The sequence below is a fragment of the Mobula birostris genome, chromosome 21, assembly GCF_030028105.1.
Source record: "Mobula birostris isolate sMobBir1 chromosome 21, sMobBir1.hap1, whole genome shotgun sequence".
Classification (NCBI taxonomy): domain Eukaryota; kingdom Metazoa; phylum Chordata; class Chondrichthyes; order Myliobatiformes; family Myliobatidae; genus Mobula; species Mobula birostris.
In genome coordinates this window covers 8,888,032-8,911,463 of record NC_092390.1, presented here as the reverse complement: position 1 = coordinate 8,911,463, position 23,432 = coordinate 8,888,032, and the positions used below count along the sequence as shown (strand labels likewise).

Sequence of the window (23,432 nt, the reverse complement as noted above, 5' to 3'; positions counted from 1 at the left end):
GTACACATGCTTGTGTCTACAGTCACAGTGTTGAGAGTGAGAGGGTTGAGGGCTTCATGTTCCTAGGTGTGAACATGGCCAGTATCTTGTCCTAGTTCAGTCATGTTGATATCATAGCCAAGAAAGCTCACCGATCTTACTTTCTCAAGAGGTTAAAGAAATTCGGCATGTGCGTACTTATACTTCGTAAGTATGATTAAGAATAAAGCATGCAGTGCCTCTGCTTCCTTAAAAGTTTGTGAAGATTCAGCATGACATCTAAAACTTTGACAAACTTCTATAGACGTGTGGTGGAGAGTATATTGACTGGCTACACACAGCCTGATATGGAAACATGGTTGCCGTTGAATGGAAAATCCTACAAAAAGTAGTGCACGCTGCCCAGTCCATCATGGGTAAAGCCCTCCCCACCATTAAGCACATCTACACAGAGTGTTGTCGCAGGAAAACAGCAAGAAGGTGAGGACAAGCAAACCACAGGAGCGCTTACAGGACTTCTTTTAATCTGTGAGCTGGACTGTATTCAGGGATTTGTCTTCAAATCTGGATGAGTATGTCACAGTCGTTACTGACTTCATTAAAACCTGTGTGGATGAGTGTGTGTCTACAAAAACTTACTGTACATTCCCAAACCTAAAGCCGTGGATGAACCAGGAGGTTCATATTCTGCTGAGGGCTATTTCAAGAGTGAAGAAACAGTTCCAAGCAAGGTTGAAGGCTTCATTGGACGCACGTCAACTCTGGCAGGGCTTGCAGGATGTTACTTCCTACAAAATGAAACCCAATAACATGAATGGCAGCAATGCTTCACTACTAGACGAGCTCAATGCTTTTTATGCCCACTTTGAAAGGGAGAATATAACTGCAGCTGTGAAGATCCCTGTTGCACACAGTGACCCTGTGATCTCTGTCTTGGAAGGTGAACACTCGTAAGGCAGCAGGCCCAGATGGAGAAGGCTCTAAAAACTTGTGCAAACCAACTGACGGGTATATTTAAGGACATTTTCAACCTCTCACTGCTACAATTGTGAGTTCCCGCCTGCTTCAAAAGGGCAACAATTATACCAGTGCTCAAGAAGAGTAGAGTGAAGAGTACTGGACTATTGTCTGGTAGCACTCACATCTATGGTGATGAGATGCTTTGAGAAGTTGGTTGTAGCTAGAATGAACTCCTGCCTCAGCAAGGATCTGGACCCACTGCAATTTGCCTATCGCCACAATAGGTCTATGGCAGATGTAATCTCAATGGCTCTTCATATGGCTTTAGATCACCCGGACAATACAAACACCTAGGTCAAGATGCTGTTTGTTGACTATAACTCAGTATTTAACACCATTATTCCTACAGTCCTGATCGATAAATTACGGAACCTGGACCTCTGTACTTCGCTCTGCAATTGGATCCTCGACTTCCTAGCTGGAAAAGCACAATTTGTGCATGTTGTTAAGAATATCTCCTCGCAGACAATCAACATTAGTGTTTCAGGGATGTGTGCTTAGTCCACTGCTTTACTCTTTCTATGACCATGACTATATGGTTAGGCATAACTCAAATGCCATCTATAATTTTGCTGATGACAACCATTGTTGGCAGAATCACAGATGGAGACAAGAGGACGTGCAGGAACGAGATATGCCAGCTGCAACAACCTTGCACTCAACATCAGTAAGACCAAAGAGCTGATTGTGGACTTCAAAAAGGATAGGACAAGTAGAACATGAACCAATCCTCATAGAGGGATCAAAAGTGGAGAGAGTGAGCAATTGCAAGTTCTTGGGTGTCAAGATCTCAGAGGATCTAACCTGGTCCCAACATAATGATATAGCTATAAAGAAGGCAAGACAGTGTTTGAAGAGATTTGGTTTGTCACCTAAAACACTCAAAACCTTCTAAGATGAACCTTGAGAGCATTTTGACTGGCTGCATCGCTGTCTGGTATGGGGGTGGTGGGGCTAACTGCACAGGATTGAAAGAAGCTGCAGAAAATTGTAAAATTAGTCAGCTCCATCTTGGGTACTAGCTTCTGTAATATCCAAGACATCTTAAAGGAGTGATGTCTCAGAAAGGTGGTATCTATCCATTATTAAGGACCTCCATCACCCAGGACATGCCCTCTTCTCATTGTTACTGAGAGGAAGGAGGTTAGAAGCCTGAAGGCACACACTCAGCTATTCAGAAACGCTCTTCCCTTGCCATTTGATTCCTAAATGGGCTTTGAATCCATGAACACTCCTCACTTTTATTATTTCTGTTTTTGCACAATTTTTAATTTAAGTATTTTATTTATATATATATGTAACGTAATTGATTTACCTTTTTCCTTTTTTTATAATACCATGTATTGCATTGTACTGCTGCCACTAAGTTAACAAGTTCCACATGTGCCGGTGAGATTATACCTGATACTGATCCATCATCAGAGGCCCCACCATCCAGGTCACACTCTCTTGTCGCTGCTGCCATCAGGAACAAGGTACAGGATCCTCAGGACTTGCATCACAGGCTTCAGGAACAGTTATTACTGCTTTACCATCAGGTTCTTGAACCAAAGGTGATAACTTCACTCAATTTTATTTGCCCCATCACCAAACTGTTCCCACAGCCTATGGATTCACTTTCAAGGTCTCTTCATCTCATGTTCTCAATGTTGCTTAGTTATTTTTTTTCTTTTGTATTCGCACACTTTGTTGTCTTTTGTACACTGGTTGTCTGCCCTGTTGGGTGGAGTCTTTCATTGATTCTATTATGGTTATTGGATTTACTGAGTATGCTTGCAAAAAAACACATGTCAGATTTGTATATGGTGACATGTATGTACTTTGGTAATAAATTCACTTCGATATTGATGCACTGCAGAAAGCATTCTGTGTGGATACCTGACGGCTTGGTGTGGCAGCTGCTTTGCACATGGACACAGATGGATGCCTGGAGTTGTACACACAGCTCAGCACATGACAGGAACCAGCCTCCACTCTGTGGACTCTGTACTTCTCACTGCCTCAATAAAACAACCAGCATAATCAAAGACCCCATCCACCCCAGTCATTCTCTCTCCTCCTCCTCTCTCATTGGGCAGAAGAGACTAAATCCTGATTGCATGTACCACCAGGCTGACAGAGGGCTTCTATCCCACTGTTAATCAGACTTTTGAACAGACCTCTGCCTCGCTATCTACCTCGTGATTTTGCACTTTAGCATTTTCCTGCTCTTTACTAGTTTTGTGGTAGTTTTTAACTTTGTTCTACATTATTTTACTTATTCTAGCTCAATGCGCTGCAATAATTTGATCTTTATGAACAGTGTGCAAGATAAGCTTTTCACTGTACCTTGGTATATGTGATACGAATAATAAAAAAAAACAATAATTTAAACTGTTGTCAGATTATGTGCTCTGTGTACAGACATCTATTGATGCTTCTGGGCACATCTTCAGTGATATTCCTGGAATCATCGGGTGTTTTGGGTCTTTCAACATCATATAACCTCCCCCAGGTGACCCAGCTGGGGCTGATCAGACCCCAGCTTGTGTCCAGATGGCTAACTACTTATGACTCCATGGCTCCCCTCTTTTGAGCCACAGCCATCTTGAAGCCCTCTCTGCGGCATCGGTGGTACTGCGGATGACTCTCCTCTTCCTCCCTCCCTCAATGCCCAAAATGCTGAAAGCTCTAACTAAAGAATGGGTCCTATCAACCCCTCCCTTTGCCATTGCCTCCAGAATTTGGTTAACATCTTCATCAAACTGCTTCCACAGTGAAGTCATGTTAGCTGCAGGCCACTTGATCCGCTTCTTGTTAGACTTCATGTTAGAGGGATTAGTTTGCAACACATGGAGGTTCCGGGCACTATGGGGTGACTCTGGGCCTGGCCCCTCCTTCGTCTCACCAGGTTGGACACCTGCACGTTGTGTTGTGCTGCTCCTGCTCCCGCCAAACACTTCATCCTCGCTTGGTGGATCTTCAAGCCGCGATCATTCTTGCAGATTTTGCCACATGCACACTGCTTCCTCATCGTCGTTTGTTCATTGCCTGGGTCTGATGTCGTTGTGTCCATCCGACTGGGGTGCTCATCCTCCCCCCCCCCCCCCCCCTCGGGCACCCCTGGGGGTATCTTTTCCTTAGATCTGATCCTTCTCTCCTGAGCAAAGGTGATAAAGAGAAAATTTCACTGTAAATTTTGATTTTGAAAGGATACAGTTTTTAAAGCAAACTTACTGTGTTGTATGTGAATTTAATCACCTGAGAGATACGGTAAGATGGAGAAAATTAAATGGGCAAAAATACTTCCAGGAAAAAAATATGGGGAAACTATATTTGTGTCCCTGCTAACCTAAGAATTGTCTTCTACCCTGTCTGCTTTTCCACTTTTAAACCAGTCACTTTGTGAGTTACAGCAAAGTACAGCAGAAATGTTGATTTTTAATTGTGATTAAGTGTTTCTACTGTACCTTTACTGCCATTTTAGGCAAACAGTCCAAATCCCCGGCATTGTGTGGCTGATAAAGTTTTCCTTGAACATGCCCAAGTCCTTCTTTCCATACTTCAATAATGTAATGCCAAGTTATTGCCTCTTTAGGTAAATATTCTAAAATATGTCACTTAAAAATTGAGAAGCCAGATCATTGCACAAGTTTCAACTTCTGGAATGAAAAAATGATGCTGATCATAAAACCACATAAATAATGCTACTACTTTTCCTTAAACATGATTCCCAACCTGGGGTCTACAGACTCCTTGATTAATGGCATTAAAAAAAGGTGGGGAAAAAAAGGATAGTTTTTAGTTGGCAGAGAAGAGTAGGGATGAGAAGGTACTTTGTCTTTGGGAAAGAATTAGTGGGAGTCTGTAGCAGTGAGGGTTTATCATAACACTGACTTTTAAAGAAAAGCAGGTGGGTAACGTGGATTTGTTCATGTGTGTTTCTACATCACAGTGGAGATTTTAAACTAAACAGCATGATTGCATGCCAAATGTAGAAGAATGTCTTCATTGTAAAATGATTTTCTCTCCACAGCTATGGCTTAATCTGCTGAGTGTTTTCAGTATTTCCTTTTTATTTCAGATATTCAGTATCTGCAGTTTTTGATTTATCCTTAGCCTTATCTACTGCTAACTGAGGTTGTTGAATAACTGTAAAACAAAAACCGACAGCAGTTTACTCAGCAGTATATAGGAACTTCCTTAGTTGGGAGGGGAACTGTGGGGGGTGGGGGGGTGGAAATGTACAGCTGTAGATACAGCTAAGAGTGACCAATGCTGTTTCTTCTTTTAGGGTTTGCTGTCAATACTGCGGAAATTGAAGAGTGCCCCTGATCAGGAGGTTAGAATACTCCTTCTAGGTTTGGACAATGCAGGGAAAACAACATTACTCAAACAGTTGGCTTCAGAAGACATTAGTCACATCACACCTACACAGGTAATTGAGACACAGCTACAAATTTCATATTTTGAATGTGTAAAAAGAGCAAATTAAATGTTACAAAGGATTGGGACCTGGGTTAAAATATAGCCCAGACTGGTGAAATAGAAATTCTTTACCCCTTGCTGATGGGAAGGAAGGTCCAGTGTGTACCAATTTTAGCCACCTTGGTTGAGCACTTCAAGGCAAGAGGCCGATAGCGGAAAATTGGACTGTTTCATTATTAGATTGGTTACTTCATTAGGGATAATGAATCATAGGTGTGAGTACCTGCTGAATGGATACCACTGAATCGTAGGTGTGGAAATCTAAATTAATCTGCATGTATTTCAATATTACTAAGGCAGAATATTTGAAGATTTAACTGAGATCTGACCATATTATACCTATCTGCAACCATGCTAACAGCAATGACTGCAACAGCGATATCCTTCACTGTGATGAAGTTAATTCTTTTAAACATTCATTAAAATATATGATTTGGAGTTATTTTCTGTCGTACAAGTACTGTTTTGGGTGCTACTGGCATCCATCTAATGCATTTTAATACTTAAGTAATTTGCATATTATATATCAGTATCCTAAGCATCAAGAGAAAAAAAACTACAAGAGGGAGCAGAAAAAGCTTTGTGCAGTATGCTGGAATGGATTTGTTCCCTGCTGTGTTCCCATGTGTGCTCCTGATGTTCACTATAGCTAGAAGCACAGAAAATACTATCTGCTGAATTATTTGATCAAGGTCTTTCATTTTATTAAATATTAAGTATTTGATCAAATATTTGACTGAAAAGGCACAATTTTAAGGTGATTAGACAGAAGTATAAGGTGGATGTTGGAGGTTGATTTTTTTTTACACAGTGGTGGCTACATGGAATGCCCTGCCGTGGGTGATGGTAGAGGCAGATACATTATGGGCATTTAGAAAATTCTTAGATATGCACATGGATGATAGAGAAATGATTGCTCTTAGTGTGAGTTAAAAGGTCTGCACAACTGTGTGGGCCAAACAGTTTGCACTTGTCGGTAGTGTTCTATGTTAGTGAATCTTGAACTGGCTGCTTTATGCTTTATGAATACCGATTTTGAGAGCTGAAATTTTTAATGAGAAAGCCACTGGTAGTGAGATAGCTTCATTGTGTGCCATAATTTGCTTAATCTACTCTCTCAGCAACAGTCAGAGGAATATAATTTCCTCATACCCCTATGTCTCTTCCATAACTGTCCCATCCTCTCTATTTTCTGAGGTATTGCTGTTTGTAATACTGCTGCTTGAGCTTTTAACAATATCTAATTGAAAATGGAATTAATTGGATCCCTGTGAACAAACAGCACCAAGCCACTATGATTTATTACACTGGGCGGTTTGATATTTATACTCTGAAGGTCATTTGTGGTGTTTTCAATTCTTGAGCTCAGTTGGCAAGCCCAAGTAACTATAGTGCCTTTTTTTGGAAAGCTGTTATTTGATAACCACCTCAAGATTATTTAAAAATCTGTAACTATCAATTGAATTCTGTATTTTGGAAATATTTTAAGTTACATAGATTTGCTCATTGGTGCTGCTTATTTTAGATGCTTTTTTATTAATTTCCTGTTTGTCTTTTTATGTTTATTATTTATCATGTGCTTGTAGGACCAAAGAATCCTGCCAGAAAAATAAACTGAGCTCAGCATAACGTTAGTGCTACATGACAACTTGCACAACTGCTAGCCTCACTTCCAACGTATGCTTCCTTACTGTAGTTATATCTGTAGCATTAGATGAATCCTGGACTGAGGGATGATTTACTGGGCCGTTGTTTCTACTTTGGAGTAACATATTATGGATGTGTTTTCCTCTGCAGGGGTCCAAAAAGAGCAAAGCTGCATTTTGGTATAAGAAGGATTGCAAATAACTTTATTTGTTTACTTATTGAAATTCAATACAGAGCAGTCTCTTCCAGATCTTTGAGCTGCACTGCCCAGCAAATCCTCCAATTTAATCCTAGCTTAATCACGGGACAACTTAAATGACTGATTAACCTACCAACCAGTATGTGGGAGGAAAACCAACCAGTATGTGGGAGGAAACCAGAACACCTGGAGAAAACCCATGCAGTCTCAGGGAGAATGTACAGACTCTTGACAGGCAGTGGCAGTGTTTTCTTCAAATTGGATGCTATCCAAACTGTTCATGGCTACCGTTCCAAGCCAAGTAGCGATAAATGGGATTATTATAGACAGGTAGTTGATGGCTAATGTGGACATCATGGACTGGAGGGTCTGTTTCTCTGCTGTATGACTTTGTTCTTGTGATCACTCTAGTGATAATATCAAATCTCTTTGCGTGATTCAAGCCTTTATTATTTTAACTATTTTTGTCCTTTGTTCATGATATTCTTTCTTTCTACCTCTTAACTTACTCTAATATCAATCTAACCTTCCTTCCTACATAGCCATCCTATTTTATCACCCTTGTGCCTCTCTACAAGTTAAGTAAATGCCCCTAAAGTGTCTGGCACCTCTGGCAGGCATTCTATGTACTCACCACTGGCTGTTAAAAAAACAACACAACATCTCTTTCCTTCAATCACCTTAATCTTATGTCCCTTGCTATTAGCCATTTTTGTCTTGGGGAAATGTCTGTGGTTATCTACTTGAACAATGCCTCTAATCATCTTGAAAACCTTTCTCAAGTCATGTCTCATCTCCCTTCACTCCAAAGAGAAAATTGCTAGCTCATTCAGCCTTTCCCCAAAATGTTCAAATGGGTCTTTCCTGTCTCCTTATCCTCAAGAGTTCCTCTGGACTAGCAATCTCTTACCTTGACTGGTCTCCTGACTCTATCCTGTCTATGCCACTCCTGCTCCTTACCACATGTAGTATTCCAAGTGGTTTAGTGTTACTTGGCATGTAATATGCAGCAACAACAATTTTATATGTAAGAATCTTAAATGAGAGCTGAAAATAAAGGAACATGGTCTATCTTTGTGGACAGAATTCAGAGCTGGGTGATGGTTATAGTCTTGGATCAGTTGGTTGTGCAGTAGGAGAAACATACTTTCACTACTGTGAAATCTTTAAGTTTATATTAAATCTCTATTTTAAAACATTCTGTAGATTAAAATAAGTACTAATGATTTCATTTTTGGAATTTTAGTGTGGGCTAAATTGCCATTTTAAAGTTGATTGACGACAATTCAAGTACTGTGATTCTAAAATTGCTATTTCAAAGTAGAAAGTATGTTCTGTGCTGAGGTTCTCTGGTGTAAGGAGAGCAATTTTGCAACTCAGCTGGGTAGAACCTTTTCCACAACCTTCTACCAGCTACTGTATTAAGCAGATAATCATTTTATCAAATACCATAAACTTTTCATTCCAAAAATGATTAATCTACAGCCTCAGATTAATCATGCATCATTTATGACTCCCTTTGTGCAAAGAAATCATAGAGAATACCCTGCCTCAAGATAATATCATATATTGGTGCTGAAAATGGCCTAGACAAACAGTGAACTTGTTCTGATATTTATTCGTGTGATTCACAGTCAGTTCCCACAGAACATAGAGATTACACACATATATGATGAACTACAGGTTGAAAATTACATTGTATAATCTTTTTATCACCCTCCCCCATCCCAACCCCACTACCACCTTCCAGTCTGGCAGCAGGTTCAAAAGCGTGAAAACACGTACCTATCCTGCTACTTTAAGACCAACTGATCTCTTTTATGAGATGCTGAGATACATCCTAGGATGTGCTGGGAGACAGCAAGAGTGATGTAAATCTGGGTGTTTCAACATCAGACACCCTGGCCCAGACAACTGAGTCAGGGTTGATCAGGCCTCAGCTTGTGTCCCAGCAGCCTCTGTGGTGGTCCTGATGGCTCTTTGCCACCCCCATAATGCCAAGGAGAGAGTAAGTTCTGCAAAAGAGATGAACTCTTGATCTCTCAGTCTACCTCAACATGGCCCTTACACTTTATTAGTCAATTTGTACTGCTTTCCCTCTAACTGTAAGATCTACATTCTGTATTCTGTATTCTTCTTTTATACAACCTTAATGAACTGAATATAGAACGATCAGTCTGGATGGCACATAAACAAAAGATTTTCACTGTAACTTGAAATATGTGATAATACTAAACCAATTCTAATTTCAAGTAAGCTGTTTAGATAACTTGGGCTATGCAATTCAGTGCGGATTCTCTTCATTCTGTTTGTTTTACATTTAAAATGTATTTGAGGTGGATGTAATTGTTATGGTTCTTTGCAAACCAAATTAAAATGTGTGAACTTTTTAATATATCATTGGCACTGAATAATTCCTGTCAAAATAAGTATTTTGATTATAGTAATTCATTGCTAAGGCCAGGCTGCAAGTGCATATATGCACCAACATAGCAATAAGCAGATTGGTACCTCTAGTCCAGCTATCATAACACCATAAAACCATGAGACAGAAGCAGAATTAGATTATTCGGCCAATTGACTCTTCTCTGCCATTCCATTTTGGCTGATTTATTATCCCACTAAACCCTACTCTTCTGTCTTTTCCCTGTAACCTCTACTTTATCCAGTGATCTGGCCTCCACAGCCATCTGTGGCAATGAATTCCACAGATTCACCACCCTCTGGCTAAAGAAATTCCTCCTCTTATCTGTTCTAAATTAGATTAGATTATGAGGACACTCAGTCCTCGTTTATTGTCATTTAGAAATGCATGCATTAAAAAATGATACAACGTTCCTCCAGAATGATATCAGGAGAAACACAGGACAAACCAAGACTAAAACTGACAAAACCACATAATTATAGCATATGGTTACAACAGTGCAAAGCAATACCGTAATTTGATAAAGAGCAGACCATGGGCATGGTAAAAAAAAAAAGTCTCAAAGTCCCGATAGCCTCATCATCTCACGCAGACGGCAGAAGGGAGGAACTCTCCCCGCCATGAACCTCCAAGCGCCACAAACTTGCCGATGCAGCACCATTGGAAGCACCCGACTGCAGCACATTCTGAGTCTGTCCGAAAACTTCGAACCTCCGACCAGCCCCTTCGACACAGCCTCTCCGAGCACCATCCTCTGCCAGGCGCTTAGACCCCGCCCTGACTGCCGAGCAACAAGCAAAACCGAGGACTTGGGGCCTTCCCCTCCAGAGATTCTGGACCACACGGTAGCAGCAGCAGTGAAGCAGGCATTTCAGAAGTTTCTCCAGATGTTCCTCCGTGCTCTCACATCTGTCCCCATCAAATCAGGATTGTGCACGGCACCCTACTTGACAAATAACAGACATCACCACTGGAGTGGCCGCTGCGAGCTGCGTCGTGCCGCCATCTTCTCCTCCATCGATGTCTCTCTATTCTGAGGGTGTCTTTTTGGTCCTAGATCCTCTCTACATCCACTCTACCTAAACCTTTCAATGTTCAATAGGTTTCAGTGAGATACCTTCTCCTTCCCCGCTCCGCACCCACCATTCTTGTAAACTCCAGCAAGTACATTGACATTAAATGCTCCTCATACGTTAACCCTTTCATTTTGGAATCATTCTCGTGAACTTCCTCTCCGATGACAGCACACCTTTTCTTAGATATGGGACCCAAAACTGCTAACAAGACTCCAAGTGTTGTCTAACCAATGTGTTATAATGCCTCAGCATCAAATACTTGCTTTTTTATTGTAGTGCTTGTGAAATGAATGCTAGCTTTGCATTTGGCTTCCTTTCCACCCACTCAACCTGCAAGTTAACCTTTAGGGAGTCCTGCACAATGACTTCCAAGTCCTTCGTGCCTCTGATTTTTTAAATTCTCTCCCTGTTTAGAAAATGGTCTATGCCTTCATAACTTCCACCAAAGTCCATGACCGCACTCTGTTCTGCTATTTCTTTGCCCAGTCTCCCATTCTTTCTAAGATCTTCTGCAGACTCCTTGCTTCCTCAGCACTACCTGCCCCTTCACCTATCTGTTCATCATCTGTAAACCTGGCCACAAAGCTTTCTATCCTATCAGTGCCTTCTGTGAATTTTAGTTGACACAAAACACTCATGCATTGTGACCTGTTCACTTTTTACAGCAATTCCTGTTGGCTTCTGTTTTGCCAGTTTTTAAATTTATAATTTTTTTGTTTTTGTTTGCACTCGCTCTCAGTGTTGTTCTGTCTTATCTGTAACTGTATCCTGGTTGCAGTTTTTTAATTCCTTTGCTTCCTGTCTCATGTGCCTGTCGATTCACACCAGCTGCTCTCCATTTTTTTTATTTTCTTGCTGATTTTGTTTTCATAAAACACACAGGAATTCTGGAATTCCTTTGATTGCCATCTGCCTTTTCATCTTTCTCTCACCTTGTTAAGTTGCACTGCTTTGACAATGCTTTAGATTATGTCTTCTAATAGCTCTTTTGACTTAGTATCCAATTTATTGCTTGCACGTGAGAGAAACATTTTTGGATTCCCTTCTGTTTAAAAACCCTGGTATAACCGTAGAAGGCATTTTTCTTATGAAATCTATGTAGGGCACTTGAAACCTGCACAGGAACAGACTTCAAAAACAAACCATTGTTGCTTTCTTAGGGATTTAATATCAAAAGTGTGCAGTCGCAAGGTTTCAAGTTAAATGTGTGGGACATCGGAGGACAGCGAAAAATTAGACCATACTGGAGGAACTACTTTGAAAATACTGATGTTCTTGTGAGTAGCACATATTTATTACATCTTTCTATATGCCCTTTTAAATTCTACTCATTCCATAGAGCTGCCATTCCTTTTCTCTTCTTATCAACTTCATGTATAAGTTCTTAATCATTATTTGTTAACTAGTTAAGTGATAATGGCTTTGAAGAACAGTTGAATCTATCACTGATTATTCCAAACAGTGACTGAAAATGCTTTGGCAACATTTCAGAAACATTATCAGAATTGTCAGCGAGGAGATGTTATTACCAATCCACACAGATTGTGGTCTTCCCGTTAGAATTGCAGAGGGAGGTACAGAGGCCTAGGTTCTGTAGCTTATTGATCTGGATTGTGGGAATGATGGTGTTATATGCTGAGCTATAGTCAATGAACAGCATCCTGACATAGGGATTTGTATTGTCCAGGTGATCTAAGGCTGTGTGAAGAGCTACTGAGATTACATCTGCTGTAGACCTATTGTGGCGATGGGCAAATTGCAATGCCACTGCAACTTCCACAGTTAGCAAAATATTTGCCTAGAAATTGGATTTCTCCCACTTTAATGTTGTTGCTCTGAATGACTTGCTGTGTTTCACTCTAATATCCAATCAGAGAAGTGCAAAATAAACCCACTAGATGGTGGTTTCTCTTTTCAAAATAAATAACAGTGCTTTGAAGCTTTATTTGTCAAAACAATGTATTTTCCAATGGATCGCAGGTAGATAGAGTTGCAAAGAGAATTTTCGGCCCATTGGCCTTCAAAAATCAAGTACAGGAGTTGGGATGTTGAAGAGGTTGGTGAGGCCAAATGAAGAGTACTGTGTACAGTTCTGGTCACCTCCCTACAGGAAAGATATCAATAGGATTAAAACCGTACAGAGAAAATTTACATGCATATTTCTGGTACTTGAGGACCTGGGTTAAAGGGATCAGTTGAATAGGTTAGCACTTTGTTCTCTGGAGTTTAGGAGAATGAAGGGAGATTTGCTAGAGGTATATAAAATTATGAAGAGTATAGATGGGGTAAATACAAGCAGGGTTTTTCCACGAGCGGTTGTGGGTAATGGTGAAAGGTGAAATGTTTATTGGGAAATGGGGATGGGGGGAGCTTCTTTACTCAGAGCTTGGTGACAGTGTGGAACAATCTACTAGCAGATGTGGTGGATGCGGGTTTGATTTCGACATTTGAGAGAAGTTTGAATAAGTACATGGGTGGGAGAGGTATGGAGGGCTATGATCCAGGTGAAGGTCAATGGGACTATGCAAAATACTAGTTTGGTTGGATTAGATGGCCATAGAGCCTGTTTCTGTTTTGTAGTACTCTATGACTCTATTGTTAAAGTGACATCATTGCTTTGGGGTTAAACTCAGCATTTTCTAATTTCGTAATGTAATGTTTGCTAATTTTATCACATCAAATTTGGAAATTTTAATCACCAGCTTTTTGCCTAGGAGTATCTATGATTATGTTACCTAGGAATATATGTCTATGAATGATATGGCAGCTACTTTATGCTTCAATCAGCAATTTGGTTGTGGCTTCCCACTCCAGAAACATGTTAAAAATAAGCCAACCCCTGCTTCATTGTAGATCTAAGGGCATGATGAAATATTAAAGTTTCATATGCATCTTTAAACCAAAGTCCTCCACGCAAGAGTGGATTTTACTGTGAGCAATCAATTGCTATGTTTCCTACTTTACAACAGAGATTACGTCTTGAAAGTACTTTATTATCCATGAGTAGATTTGGAATGTCCTGGAAAGTTCCTGAGGTATGCTATATATATGCAGGTTTTTAATGTTTGCGAATTGCACCTTTCTTCCCAGATCTATGTCATTGACAGTGCAGACCGCAAAAGATTTGAGGAAACGGGACAGGTAACTGGCTTTAATTTTCCTCCTGAAAGGTTATACACGGCTGCATCAATCCATGATATGTCACACATTTACTCTGTAATACCGTAGCTGTTCTGAAAACTAGCCTACAGCAAAGCTGAGTGAGTGACAGTGGATGTTCAGTAATAATCAGTCACCAAGAAATCCTTGGCTCTCTTCTGGTCATTATTGCTATATATTGATGCAGAATTTTATACTAAGAATATCCTAGCACACCAAGGATCCCATTCCAAAAGCTTCTGCGATCTTCAGAGCCAATTCACCTCTAGATTCTAAGAGATTGGGTTCATATTCTTTTAACCATACTGATTTCTGGGGTGGTTGAACTGCCATATCAGAAGACATTTTAAAAAACCGAGTCAACTGGTTTAGCAGAATGAAAGGAATTTAATTGAAATTTAGAAAACTCTGAACTTGATTGTGGAATGGATATTTCCTCTGGTTGGAGTAACTGCAACAGGTTAAGGACAAAAGATATAAGACTGAGATGAGGGGAAATTTCTTGACTCTAGAAGGTGGTGAACCTTTAAAATTTGTTGGACTGTCAGAAACAGGCTGTTAATGAATTTCTAACCACAACTGTGTCAAGGGGTACAGGAAGAGAGAGGGAACATAGTATTGGGAGAAATGATTAGCCGTGATAATATTGAATGATAAAACAGATTCTGAAGGGCCAGCTGGCACTTTTTTTTTATTTCTGTGAAACACATCAAAAATTAAAAGATCTGTGAGGTACCTGGTACGTTTTACCACTTTAATAGTTAGACAAATATACTCTATAGTAAAAATACAAAGATTTCAACATGATTGAGGGGGAAGAATTTATTTAAAAAAAAACAAACATTTTAAAGCTTGGCAAGAATGGCAAAAGAATTTTCAGGAGTTAGCACCAAGCCAGGGAGGGTAAAGATGAAAATAAAATCAGCAGTTCCAAATGCAAATTTGTCATATTGTATAATCAAGCAAATGTCTCAGTCAGAAAAATAAATTAGGGTTTTAATGTATATCTGCATCCATAGCCAAAATATTAAATATAGACTGATTCTAACTTCATTTTCAGAATCAGAATCAGGTTTATTATCACCGGCATGTGTCGTGAAATTTGTTAACATAGAAACAGCAGTTCAATGCAACACATGGAAACATAGAAAACCTACAGCACAATACAGGCCCTTCGGCCCACAGGGTTGTGCCGAACATGTCCCTACCTAAAAGGGACCTAATACTAAATAAATAAATAACAGTATAAGTATACTGAGTAGATTAAAAATCATGCAAAAAACAGAAATGATATATATTTAAAAAGTGAGGTAGTGTTCAAGGGTTCAGTGTCTATTTAGGAATCGGATGGCAAAGGGGAAGAAGCTGTACCTGAATCACTGAGTGTGTGCCTTCAGGTTTCTGAACCTCCTACCTGATGGTAACAGTGAGAAAAGGGCTTGCCCTGGGTGCTGGAGGTCTTCAATAATGGATGCTGCCTTTCTGAGACACCGCTCCTGGAAGATCTCCTGGGTACTTTGTAGGCTAGTACCCAAGATAGAGCTGACTATTTTCACTAAATAGCTTAAGAATTTCTTGCATACATTAAGGTATTTCAGCACATATATGCATATAACACACCGTTTCAAAAGACCAAACCCCAATCTGTTTGTTTATGTAGGGTAATTGGCTTCAAAGATTGTATTGACAATTGGAATGAGATTCTTAGGACTTCAGAAGGTTAGGAACAGACCCCCAAGTTTTTAGCTTTTTTTAACTTTCTAAATTCCATTGTTTGAAATAGATTTGAAGATCTAAGGTAATGTTTTTTTCACTTGAATTGGTATTCAGGAGCTGGCTGAGCTATTAGATGAAGAAAAACTGAGCGGTGTTGCTGTTCTTGTTTTTGCCAACAAGCAAGATTTGCTGACAGCTGCCCCAGCATCTGAGATAGCTGAGGGGCTGAACCTGCATACAATTCGTGACCGTGTTTGGCAAATCCAGTCTTGTTCTGCACTCACAGGAGAAGGTATACAGGTGTGCCATCATCACTTTCCTTGTATTAAACAGATTCTTTATTTTGTTGAAGTAAATGTGTAATCCCTTTTCTTTGTTAATCTTGAATTACTGTGCTAGGTTAGTGAGGGTTTCTTACAGATAACAAACTTTAGATTATTCAACTTTCTTGACCCTAAGGATGTGAGTTCCCTGATTTATTTTTTTTACTATTATTCATTGATATTAAGCAGTATACGTGAAAAATTAACTATTTATTGCACTCATTATTGCCTTGGTGATTTACAATTACTAATGCATCAGGTTGGTTATACTGAGTAAGTTGCTCTCTTTCCCCACTGCAATAGCCCTTGTTGGGATAGCAATTGAAAAAGACTTTCATTTGTTAAATCTTGGACAGAACAAATTGGGTCTGTAGAGTGCAACATTGGCCTGACTGATTACAAGGCATTTTCATTTCCAGTATAAATTGAGATCTGTATCCATCATCTGACATTTAACATTTTGGAGTCTAATGTTTGTGTCTTTTCCTGGACAATATTACCATAACATGTAGGGGCAGAATTAGGTCATTCAGTCATTAAGTCTGCTCCGCTATTTCATCATGGCTGATATATTTTCTCCTCAACCCCTTTTCCCTATAACATTTCACACCGACTAATCAAGAACCTACCAATCTCAGCCTTAAATACATCCAACAGCCGCAATGAATTCCACAGATTCACCATCCTCTGGCTAAAGAACTTTACCCCTCTTGCTATGTGTATAACCTTTGTGTATGACCCTGTAGCCCTGGGAAGCATTTTGGGCAAGAGTCAGTGAACCAGGTAGCTTACTTCCTCACTCTGGAACACTCGGATACTGAGCTGCAGATTTCATTATCTTTGAATTGGAGAAATGATGTTGTAGATGTACAAGTCATTTGTGAGGCCTCACCAAGAGTACTGTGTACAGTTTGGTTACTCTGTTATAGGGAAAGTCATGGTGAAACTGGAAAGAATGCAGAAAAGATGTATCAGGATGTTGCGAGGACTAGAGAGCCCATTTAGGGAGAGGATGGCCAGTCTAGGTCTCTATTTCTTGGAAAATTGGAGAAAGAGGGACAACTTTACAGAATATTTAAAATAATGAGAGGTTTAGATAGGTGGACAATCATAGTCTTTTCCACAGGGTACAGAAGTCCAAATCTAGGGAGCATAGATTAGAGAAAATCTGCAGATGCTGGAAATCCAAGCAACACACACACAAAATGCTGGAGGAACTCAGCAGGCCAGGCAGCAATCATGGAGAAGAGTGCAGTCGACATTTTGGGCTGAGACCCTTCAGCAGGACTCTTTTGAAGGTTATGCTGAAGGGTCTCAGCCCAAAACATCGACTGCACTCTTATCCATAGATGCTGCCTGGCCGGCTGAGTTCCTCCATTATTTTGTGTGAGGGCATAGATTAGGGTATGAGGGGAAATGTTTTAAATGGACCTGAGGGGCAACTTTTCACTTGGAGAGTGGTGAGTATATGAAACAAGCTACAGTGGAGAAGTGGTTGACGCAGATACAATATTATTAAAGAAGCTCTTGGATAGGTACATGGAATGATAGAACTTAGAGAGAAATAGAGACTAGCTGGGTGAGCACTGTGGTTTGCATGGATTAGTTGGGCCGAAGGGATTTATCCATGCTGTATTTGCTCCAAAACTCTATGACTCTAAATGGTTCAATTCTGCCTTCTTCCATCACAAATGTTTCCTTTTGTTCTCTCCTTCCCTGCTCTCTATCTTTGCATCTTATTACCTATTTATCTCTAGCACTTCTCGGTTTCAATAATAGATCATTGACCTGAATGTTAACTCATAACAATCAACAATTTTTTAAAAAAAGTTTGGCTCCTATTCAATGGCTTTCAAACTCTTAAGGATTACTTCCAAATTAAAATAAATATGTTTATAATTCAAAAATGTAAATCATGGCATGAAGGTATGAAAAGGAGCAGAATTTTGATCAGCTCATTCCCTGTCATGCTCCCACTACGCACAACATCTATATTGCTAAAATTAGGAGACGTGAAAAGTACTGTCAGATTTCAAGCCTTGGTTCCAATGTTTGAAATGTGTATGTTGTTTGTTAAAATTTTGCAATTTTGTTCCAGGATGGGATGCATTGGGTCTGCAAAAATGTCAATTCAAAGAAGAAATAAAAACCCCTCCAAGCGCCATGGAAGGAACCAGATGGACCATTTCTGATTTGATGATGATAATTAATTGTTCCTGACCAAATTCTCCTCCACTATTCACAATTTTAGCTATGAAGCCAGAAGTGGCGTTGGGAGTAATGTATCTCCAGTACACTACCTGAATTTTTGGAATCCTTTTATAAATACTGTACATGTCTTGTGAATGTTGCTGCAATCCATCATTCCATGCAGTTTGAACGATCCTTCTGAATGCAGTGTGCTGTAAGCCGCATGGACTGATGTGTGATAACTCTTGTGGGACATGCCCTCATTTTCTTTGCTAGAAGCTTTAAGAAAAAAAAATAATCACAGTTGTTGGCTGTTTTCTCTCCTCCCAAACTTAACGTTTCTTTTTATAGGACATTTGTGCAGGTGAACCATTGTCCTCTGTATTTCAGATTCTGCTGACTTTTGCCCTTCGTAGGGAACTTTTTCCACTTTGCAATATACAATTAAATATATATTTTAATTGGAATGGTTTGCCATGCAGCTTTTTGAAGAATTACTTTCCTGTCTGTTTCTTCTGTGGATGCACAGAGCTCTGGTGTACCAGTAGTTTAAACTTAAACTGGGGAAGTGCAAGACAGATGAGGGTTTTAGCTTGGGCTGGTGTGTGTAATTCAGGCTTATTATGCAGCCAAAAGAACTGCAGTAATATTTACCAAAAGCTCTTTTACAATCTGAGTTTAACTAGAAACTATCCAAATTTACATGGACCAAATGCAACTGATAAATTGCCTTAGTTATCTTGATTTTCTTTCACAAACAAAGTTTATGGAATCAATTTCTTAGGAGAATTTTATTTTCACCTCTCACAGATAAGGAAACAGCAAAGCAAGTGATCGGCAGGTCTATAGCGTTGAGGCTTGGCTGCTTTAAATCCTCATTAATGAGCTGCAAGCAGATTTGCCATTAAAAGGCTGGAGAGGAAGCAGCTGCCCAACCATAGAAATAGAGTAGATTGGAGTTACTGCCAAGGGCCTAGGGGAATGGTCCCTGGCATAAAGCAAGTGCTTGGTGTGTTATCATTGTGATTGTCTATTGTGTTCTATCAATGGAGGTACCTACATATTTTGACATTATTTATTTGCTGTAATTTTGACCATTCTTTTGGTTATTTGAGGCACAACACTAAAGTATATATGTCCGGAATATTCTTCCTGCATTAGTGCTGGTTTGTTTAAATGCAGATTTATTGCAATAAATGAAACCAGCTTTCTAGAAAATGTCGGTGCATTTTAAATGATGGGGTTAGGAGGAGAGTTGGGGGCTTTTAACACTAGAGAGGTAGAATGAGCACTTCCAGCAAGACCAAGTCTTGGATTATAACAGATAACCTGCCTGCAGATAAAAATTCACATTATTTTTTTGCTAGTAATTAAACAGCTCACCATCCATGAATAAATCTTGGCAGTTATGAAGCTGAAAACTGATCCTTGGTGCTCAGTCAAGCAACCATTAAAGGAACAATAATAAAAATGAGATTATTATGGTTGTGTTCAGTAAAATAAAGGAACTAGTTGTTCTGTGTATGTGCTGGAAATCTTCATCAGACCGTTAAGATTATTTTTCTGGATTTTAACTACTCTTCGCTGGGAATGCTTCCTAGTCTGTCCCAGTGGGTAAGGATATCCTGTTTGCTCTCTCAACATGTTTATAACTGACTGAATTACACTACTGTGTATGTGCTAAGTGACATCATCCTAAACTGTGGGAGCCAAAATGCTTTCTGGACAATGATCCCTAGACTGCCTTAACATTGCAAATGAAAGCACTCACCAAATTTCATCTCCTTAACTGTGCAAATCTATTCTGACTCCAATATATTTCTATCTCTTTATGATTTTTTTATGAACCCTTAGAACGGTGTAGCTTGGCAGAGTTGAAGACGGCTGAGGTTGTGCCAGAAATTGTTCAAATTGTCTTTTTATCCTATGGGAAATGATTGTTGATGTCACAGATCTCTAAGAGCTTACAATCTGTGTCATGAATCAGTTCAACCTAGTTTCTCAGCATGTAGATTACTGTGACATTGATTGTCAAAAGTCAAACCTGTTATGTTATTATATGCAACACATATCACATGTTACTCACATGTTATTATATGGTTGTGCAGCACCTGGAGACATATCTTGTAGCAAAGCAGTCTGAGCTTTAAATTGACTTTTTTTTTCCTATCAGTATTAACTTAGTTATGATTTAAAAGAAAGGGTTGTTCCCATGGAAATTGGCTTAAGTCAGAGATGACTTAAGACTTTCTTCATGGGACCTCAATTTAACCATGTTACTTGACCTGTTACTAGTATGCTGTTTTGCACCTTCCTTGACTTTTTAATCAAAGTCCATTCTATGCTGCATGGTTTGTCTCACTGAATGTTTCATACATAAGTTTATATAGTTGTTTCTCGTGCTACTAAAAATTATTCAAAGGCAAGTCTTCTCTCTGTCTCACTGAGAAGGAACTTATTTTTCACAGTGGAACACAGCTGTTTTATGACAATCAATTCCTTTAGTGGCATAATTATTTGCAGGTTTTGATCCATTCAGTGGTGAAAGGTTTTCATAATAAATGGATCACATGGTTCTAGAAATTGGCATATACCAATGTTATCAATGACATTAAAACACCAATGGTGATATGGCTATCACTGGATTAAAATAGCAAATGTTCACTGACAAGCTGTCCTTTGAAGGCTGAAGTGCTAATTTCACTGATTAAATTCAGCAATCAGCCTTTTGGCAATAACAAAGTGGTTTTTGAGATTAAAGCTTCTTAGATTAAGATTAATTTGTAAGTGTCCAAACCCTGAAAACCTTTAAACTGGAATTAAACAGCAGCCAGACCATTGCTTTAAAAAATGGCAAGTGCATTTGATTAGTGATTTCTTTACTCTAGGAAGTTAATGACCTTTTGTTCATTTCAAACTATTATTTTTCATTCTGCAAATTGAATGCATGACTAATCATTATTAATAACTCTCAGCTGTATGCAATCACATAGCTGCTAAGCTTCATGGGAGAGTCTGTGAAGATATCCACGTTCACTTGCACAAGTATGATTTAGAAGTTTGGAATTTGATAAAGTTAATACCCATCTAGATGACACATGAAAACATAGTTTATCCACATAATATAAAAGTTAAATTTAATGGATTTCACTCCTTGTAGAGGCATCTACAAAATGCTTTACATATGATGGTGTTCATTGACCTTTTGCACCCCAAAACCTCAGGTCATTTGTTTTATTTAGTCCAATCTGAACAGTTAAATTTGTTTTCAATAGCAACTGAGAACAGCCCTCATGTCCTGCTATAGTGAAAGGGAATCTGTGTCACTGAACTACTAATAATTAAGGTTCTAATATACACAACAATTTCTTTTCATCTGTGTTCAAAGAAGCCATCTCAATATTTAACAGAAGAAAGTCCTTGACCTGTCCGTTCAAATCAATTTTAATCAACTACTACCCATTTACAGACAGCATAGATAATCAGCAGTCTGTTGGTCTCAAATTTTGAACTGGGAAAATGCTTCTTTTCTGCACCTAAAAATTCTTATCATGATTTCTACTGGCATTCTCCATCAGGGTTAATGGATGAAGTCTTCTGTCCCTAATCAATCAAATCCAGGTTCCAGATCCAATCCCATTATTGCCATCTATCTTTTTACTGATATTCTCTTCAATTTGCATTTGTAAATGTTGTCATTGTGAAGATGGTAGAAGAGGAATGGATATTATTGAGCATTGAACTTTTTTGAGGAGGATAATGACTTTGGTTTTTTTTTGCCCAATGTATTCTCTGTGAGTGATATTGTACTTTTAAAGCTGTACAAAATCACATTGCAGTCAATTTAAATGACCCTCTCTTTTTCATGCAGCTCCTTCCTATTCACACTTTTTAGAAAACACAATATGTGCTTGTTAAACTTGCACCCCCCCCCCCCCCGGAGTTTAAACAGCATGTGTTTTATTTTTGTCTGTGTTGATAATGTATAAATGCCTGTAGTCCTTTCACATGCAGTCAGCATTGCATTCTTCATTGGCTATAGATATTCCATGGTTGAATTCATATTGTTCCTGTGTTATCAACTGTTTCCAGCTTTACAGTTGTTGAAAGATAAAGAATGTGGTATTTTGTCATAGATCCCACGGTACATGTAATTCAAATGCAGAATGTCTTGTTCATGAAATAAAGACTGTTTAATAAAAATCTCGATATGGCATTGATTTCATTCTAGTTCACCCATTGCTTTTTCTATTTTTTAATGTGATATCCCAATGATCCAATTTGGCACCATAGTTACAATAATAATATGAATCAGAAAGAAGAGGTTAAATGATGTGAGGCTTGGGTTTTAAAGTCTGAATGAATAGGTTTGCCAAATCTGCCAAGAAGTTTAAACTACCCCACGCCCTCTCCCACTGCTGATTACCAATAGCTATGATCATCTGTTCACTCTGGCTGTAAAGAAAGCTGTCAGTTATATTTTGTAATTTAGAGTATCTTTCTTCCCATCCCAATATTTTATCACTAAATTCACAAAAAAAAATGCCGCTTAGAAATAACCAAGGGATTTTGCAAATGCTGGAAATCTTGAGCAACAGACAAAACAGAATGGTGGTGGAATGCAGCAGGTCAGGTGGCGTTTATAGAGGGGAATAAATGGTCGATATTTTGGGCCAAAATCTCGGGACTGGAAAGGAAAGGATCAGAAACCAAAATAAGGTTGGAGGGGGGTGGGGAGAGGAGAGGAAGAGGTACAAGCTGGCAGGTGATAGGTGAGACCAGGTAAGGGAGATCCACACATGCAGCTTCCCCCTCATGTGGTCTCACTTATCACGTACCAACTTGTTCTCCTTCCCCCTCCGCCCACCTTTTTCTGGCAAAGCAATAACAAAATGCAGAATACATTTGCAGAAAAAAAGTACGTGATCCCTTTGGTTTTCTGCATTAATTACTCATAAAATGTGGTTTGATCTTCATCTAAGACACAATAATAGATAAACACAATCTGCCTAAACTTAACACACAAACAGTTGTACTTTTCATGTCTTTATTGAACACATTGTTTAATCATTCACAGTCCAGGCTGGAAAAAGTATGTGAACCCTTGTATTTAATAACTGGTAGAACCTCCTTTAGCAGCAATAACCTCCTCCAACTGTTTCCTGTAGCTACTGATCAGACTTACACAATGACGAGAAGGAATTTTAGACCATTCCTCCATACAAAACTTT

The 23,432-nt window shown here is 39.2% G+C and overlaps 1 protein-coding gene across 3 annotated transcripts in view; it reads left to right on the top strand.

The window, feature by feature from the left end:
- Positions 1–22,407, top strand: part of arl3b (ADP ribosylation factor like GTPase 3b) — a 31,642-nt gene extending 9,235 nt beyond the window's left edge. Inside the window, exons 2-6 of one of the 3 annotated variants that reach the window (XM_072238915.1) lie at positions 5,273–5,416; positions 11,974–12,090; positions 13,904–13,954; positions 15,803–15,980; positions 18,110–22,407. In XM_072238915.1, coding sequence (XP_072095016.1) covers positions 5,273–5,416; positions 11,974–12,090; positions 13,904–13,954; positions 15,803–15,980; positions 18,110–18,231 — 612 coding nt within the window. In that variant the 3' untranslated portion in view covers positions 18,232–22,407. Of the gene's footprint in view, positions 1–5,272; positions 5,417–11,973; positions 12,091–13,903; positions 13,955–15,802; positions 15,989–18,109 lie in introns of all 3 variants that reach the window. The other 2 variants (XM_072238916.1, XM_072238917.1) reach the window with 2 other exon arrangements.
- The last annotated feature ends 1,025 nt before the right edge of the window (positions 22,408–23,432 follow it).